Source organism: Teleopsis dalmanni, chromosome 1 (assembly GCF_002237135.1).
Source record: "Teleopsis dalmanni isolate 2A chromosome 1, ASM223713v2, whole genome shotgun sequence".
In the NCBI taxonomy this organism is placed as follows: domain Eukaryota; kingdom Metazoa; phylum Arthropoda; class Insecta; order Diptera; family Diopsidae; genus Teleopsis; species Teleopsis dalmanni.
Genome location: NC_051846.1, coordinates 123,845,828 through 123,851,816, shown reverse-complemented (window position 1 = coordinate 123,851,816; position 5,989 = coordinate 123,845,828). Strand labels below are relative to the sequence as shown.

Below are 5,989 nucleotides of genomic sequence, written 5' to 3'. Positions count from 1 at the left end.
TATGTCACCACATTACTTTATACCACACCATTGTGTGCTTAAACCTGATAGTACCACCACTAAGTTACGTGTGGTATTTGATGCATCATCCAAAACAACATCAGGGCAATCTCTCAATGATTTACTACACATCGGACCAACTGTTCAAAGTGAATTACTATCTATTTTATTACGATTCCGTCTTCCTCGTTATGTGTTTACAACAGACATTGAAAAGATGTGCCGACAAATACTTGTACATCCAGAAGACAGACAATGTCAGCTTATCGTTTGAAGAAATGAACCAAGTCAACCTATAAAGTACTTTGAACTCAACACAGTAACATATGGTACAAGATCAGCACCGTATCTAGCAACCAAATGTTTGCAAGTTTTAGCTGATGACAATATGCAAAATTATCCATTAGGTGCATCTGCTCTCAAACAAAACTTCTATGTAGATGACTGTTTACACGGGGCAGATAGTCTGAGAACATTGTTGGAAACTCAGAGTCAATTAAACAAAATACTGACAGCAAGCGGTTTTAAATTGCGAAAATGGTGCGCAAATCATCCAAGTCTACTACAAGGAATTCCACACGATGACTTAGAAGTCAATTTAGATTTAGAAAATAACGATACAACAAAAACTCTTGGGTTATCCTGGTGTCCAAAATCTGATAGTTTATGCGTCAAGGTTAAATTGGAACCTGTTTGCAGCACGACGAAGCGCAGTGCAACCTCAGATTTCGCAATGCTATTCGATCCACTAGGACTTTTGTCACCAGTTGTGGTGATGGCAAAGATTTTTATTCAAGAATTAAAGATGATTTAAAGATGGATTGGGATGAAAAACTGCCGACTGAATTACATAAACAGTGGTTAGAGTTCCGGAACAATTTGACAAAAGTAAATTGTCTGCAGATATCTCGTCATATTTTCAAAGGCGAAGTTCCTGCCAACATTCAATTACACATCTTTACAGATGCATCAGAAAAGGCATATGGTGCTGCAGCGTATTTGCGATCAAAACTTCAGAATGGTCAAATTATTGTACGACTATTGTGCGCCAAATCTCGGGTTTCACCTTTGAAAAGGTTGACATTACCTCGTCTCGAACTTTGTGCAGCTGTGGTTGGCGCAGAACTAGCAACAAGAATAAAGAACGATCTACAAATAAGAAATTACCAGACGTTCTTTTGGTGTGATTCACAAATAGTGATATCATGCATCAACTCTCCATCATCAAAGTTTCACACTTTCGTTGCAAACCGAGTAAGCAACATTCATCAATTAACAGCCACAAGTCAGTGGCGCCACGTCAGTTCGGAACACAATCCAGCTGACATTTTATCAAGAGGCCTTGCACCCCATAAACTACAGTCATCAAGTATGTGGTTTTATGGACCTATGTTCCTGCATGGTCGGGAAAAACTGTGGCCTTCAAAACCATCATCAGCGTTAAAATCCGAAACCCTCATTGTTCCTGAACGGAAGAAGGAAACTCCAGTATCTACATTGTCTGTTGTTGAAGGCACAGTAAATCCTGGAGAGTTCATATACTCAATACGACACAACAACTCATTTGGAAGACTTCAACGGATATTATCGTATATATTAAGATTCGTAAAAAGAACCAGAAGAAAACAAAATGATCATTCAAGCAATTTTTTGACTCCAGATGATCTAGATGCAGCACATCAGGTCATCATCAAAAGTATTCAATATGCAGAATTCAAAAATGAAATCAAAATTATGAAATCTGATGGAAGAATAAATAAGTTCAGTGCATTGGCATCACTGGCACCTTTTATTGATAATACAGGCATCATAAGAGTTGGTGGACGGTTGGATGCAGCCTCATTATCGTATGACGCCAAATATCCTATGTTGTTACCTTATAACGACCCCATTGTCAAATTAATAATGAAACAAGTCCATAAGAAATACATGCACTGTGGTCCGCAGTCTCTCCTAGCTAACATGCGTCAACGATACTGGCCAATTAAGGGCAAATTGATGGCAAGGTCAGTAGTACAACATTGTGTACGTTGTACTAAAGTAAGACCACGATTTTATGAATAACTGATGGGTAATTTGCCAGCGACAAGAGTACAACCTGGGCGACCATTCCTCACCACTGGAGTGGACTTTTGCGGACCTTTTTGGATACATTACAGAATCCGAGGCAAGAAACCACACAAGGCATACATTGCTGTCTACTGTTGTTTTACAACTAAGGCAGTTCACCTCGAAGTAGTTAGCGATTTAACCACAGATGCATTCATCGGATCGCTGAAACGTTTTATTGCTCGAAGGATACTGCAAAAATTTGTTTTGTGACAATGCCACAAATTTCGTGGGAGCAAGCAATCAATTACTTGAACTTGCAGACTCAACTCAAACAAGCAAGGCACAAGAGAAGATAATTAACAAATGTAATGAAAGAGGAATAACATTTAAATTTATACCTCCTCGTGCACCACACTTCGGTGGACTGTGGGAAGCAGCAGTCAAATCAGCAAAACACTTATTGATACGAAGTACTAAGACGATTTCACTAACATATGAGGAACTAGAGACTGTGGTATTAGAAGTCGAAGCAATACTGAACTCTCGACCATTGACACCTATGTCGAGTAATCCGAATGACTAGTCAGCACTAACACCTGGTCATTTCTTAATCGGAGAACCACTCACAGCAATGGCAGATGCAAAGGCCCAATCAGGAAATTTAAATCTGATGACAAGGTGGAAATTAGTTTCTCGCCTCAAATTGGACTTTTGGGAACGTTGGAAAACCGAGTACCTCACTGAACTACAATGTCGACACAAATGGAAAACAGCCAATCCAAATATAAAAAAGGTACCCTTGTAATCATCAAGGAAGATAATGTTCCTACATTAAAATGGCCGCTTGGACGTATTTCAAAGGTATATAAGGGAGATGACGGTCTTGTTCGCGTGGTCGATGTTAGAATGGCATCAGGAACTCTAAGACGTCCTTTGACAAGACTAGCGCCTCTGTTTCCAGCCGATGAACAATCTCCTGTTTCTGATGAACAACTTTCAAAAAGTTTTACAAAAGCAAATTCGAAAACACCACACGAAGGCGCAGATCAAGACGAGCCACCTAAAAAGTATTCACGGCCAATGTTTAATTCATTACTGTGCACAATGTTATTATCTCTATTATGCTTGCCATTGGTATTAGGGAATTCAGTGAATGTAGCACGTTTCGACAATAATTTAGGAATATACTTTGAATCCATTGGCTTGATGAAAGTAGCAACGGCAGAATGGAAAATGATTGTTTACTATGATCTTCATCCATATTGGACCGAAATGGACTCCTTCAAAAACGGGACTAAAACTATCAAACGTTTATGTTCAGAATTGCAAGCACATACAGCATGTACTTCTCTCTATACTCATTTTAAACATGTAAGAGATGAATTGTTGCAAGACCAAACATTATTACATAAAAGCGGGAACAAGCGAGCTGCAATTAACATAGTAGGAAATATTGCACACACCTTATTCGGAGTGCTTGATTCAGACTACGCTGAGAGCATGTCTGACACAATAAACCAACTTAACAGTAGAGATGATTATGCAATGCAGTTAATTCATAATCAAACATCTATTATAGATTCCACAATAAATATAATCAAACGAGATGAAGTTACCATGCAGTCCCGAATGAATCATTTGCAAAAGCAGGTTGATGAGTTTCTGAATAGAATTGGAACTACAACAGAACAAATACATGTCACTCAATTACTACTTTCATTATCTGCAGAACTCACATTAATGGTATCCAATCTTCAACACATCCAGTCGGAGATAATTGATGGGCTTACAGGCACACATCATGGGAAAATCAGTCCACTGCTATTAACTCCTGATCAATTAACAAAGGAGATTAACAGAATCAAAGGCCACTTACTATCATCGCGTACACGACCGTTCACAGAAGACAATTTGACCGATTTTTACAAGCTAATGAAAGTGAAGTCAACAATTAAAAATCAGCATGTATTATTTTTAATACAACTACCACTGCTAGACAAGCAGCAATTTGAATTGTTCAAGACAACACCGATACCGGTTGTAATAAACAAAACCATGATAATTATCAAAACTGAAGTGGAGTACTTGGCAACCAACACTGTTCGAGATCAGTACATTCCATTTGATGACCATGAGTTACGGGAATGTTTTTTAACCAAGGATAATATATAGCTTTGCGCTAATAAACAAACAAGACTAGGTATAGCATCATCGGTACATTCATGTGAAATTAATCTATTTAATGGTAATCAGTCAACAACATGCAATATAATAAAATTTCAAGGAAATATTGCATTGAAACAACTACACAACCCGAACCAACAAAAACTTGAAACATTGATGTCAGCTAGTTGTGAGACCTACTTGAGTCAGTTCTCAAGTAGGTTCTTACATTTGGACCTACGTGCATCATTAAAAACGCAGAAATAACCATACATGGCCACTATTTTATCTCCAGCATTGTATCCACGTCATTTCCACGATTTGGAAATTTATCAACAGTTGTACACATTAATGAGATGCAGAAAATCTTCAATACAACACCAAATGATGTAAAAACACAACTCAAAGAACTCACAGAATTGCAAGACCGGCTAACTAAGGAAAACTTGACATATCTTCCCTCTAGAGTGCGATTAAACAGTATTCATCATCATACGATAAGTTATTTGGCGTTGTTAATTTCTATAATAATAATCATAATCATTACTTGGAAAACCAAACATAACAGATGTCAGAAACACACAATAAGCGAAATTTCAACACGAGGAAATGATATGCAGAATGCAGAATTACGTCAACAAAATTTGGACTTCACTGTGACCACAACCTAGGACAAGTTGAGTTGGCACTCAACGGCGGGGAGAATGTTTATGTTTGCATTTAATTAATATTATTTTATATTTTTTTTTTTTGTTATTTGTTTACATGTGTTTACATATTATTTGGGCCAACACTGCGACCAGTCATTGACCAACGAAAAGTGCAATTCTGCATTATCAGCTTTTCTTGTTGGTCAATGCACTGAAGAAAGTGTGTAATATGTTGGCCTATAATTATGTCAGCACAGAGTAGGCAAATTTATTTATTTGTGGATTATGCATTAATATTTATTGTTAATTAATGCATAATTTAATAGCTTTTTTATAAAATAAGTTTTGTATAAATATAAGAAATAATTTTAATAAAGTTCAGAAGGAAAAGAAAAAGAAACGAAATCAATTATAACTTTCTTACTTTCTCGCATCGATTAGTTTCGGTTTCAAGTGCTCAAACTAATTAACATAGAAAATACAAGTAGTTTGGGTTACAAGTGCTCAAACTACTTTACACATAAAAATTGGCTACCAAGCTAACACAGATTAAGGATCTGGGTTAGCACCAAGTAGCGTACAGATTATCTTCTTGTATTTGCTTATACGCTCGAAAATTTCATATCCAGCTTCGAGTTCATTACAGCGATATAAAAAAGTTTATGTTCGTATTTGATTTTTAAACCGTCAACTATATAACGAATATCCTAAATTGTGTCTACATTTCCGTGAACTGCAATACTTTTCATATGTAACACTTATTCGGCGAAGCTTCCACTTTCACGTTTTATTCTCTCAGCTAATTCTTTGTGAATATCAGCACTTGTGTATTCTTTTTTGGATTCTTCTGTTAACATTTCTTTCAGCTCTTCATACTCTTTGATCGTTACTGTTTCTAAGAAGTTTTTGCAATTGATGTCATTTTTGCTCGTGCTTGCACGAAATTCTTTTTGGCACTGAGCCCGTATGCATCTGTTTTTTTGCGAAACTATCCAACCACTTTTCAATTGGTATTGTATTACCGTCGAAATTCGGAACTACTTTTTCGAAGTTTTCGGCTGATATCTAATAATTTTTTTTGCATAGCTTCTTTGTAAAATTGCACCCAAAAAAGGCGCTTTACA

The 5,989-nt window shown here is 36.8% G+C and overlaps 1 protein-coding gene across 1 annotated transcript; it reads left to right on the top strand.

Annotated features, from left to right (window-relative positions):
• The first annotated feature begins 816 nt into the window (after positions 1-816).
• Positions 817-2,064, top strand: LOC119665894. The gene has a single exon (XM_038075149.1). It carries the CDS (start codon positions 817-819, stop codon positions 2,062-2,064), a length of 1,248 nt encoding a protein of 415 aa, XP_037931077.1.
• The last annotated feature ends 3,925 nt before the right edge of the window (positions 2,065-5,989 follow it).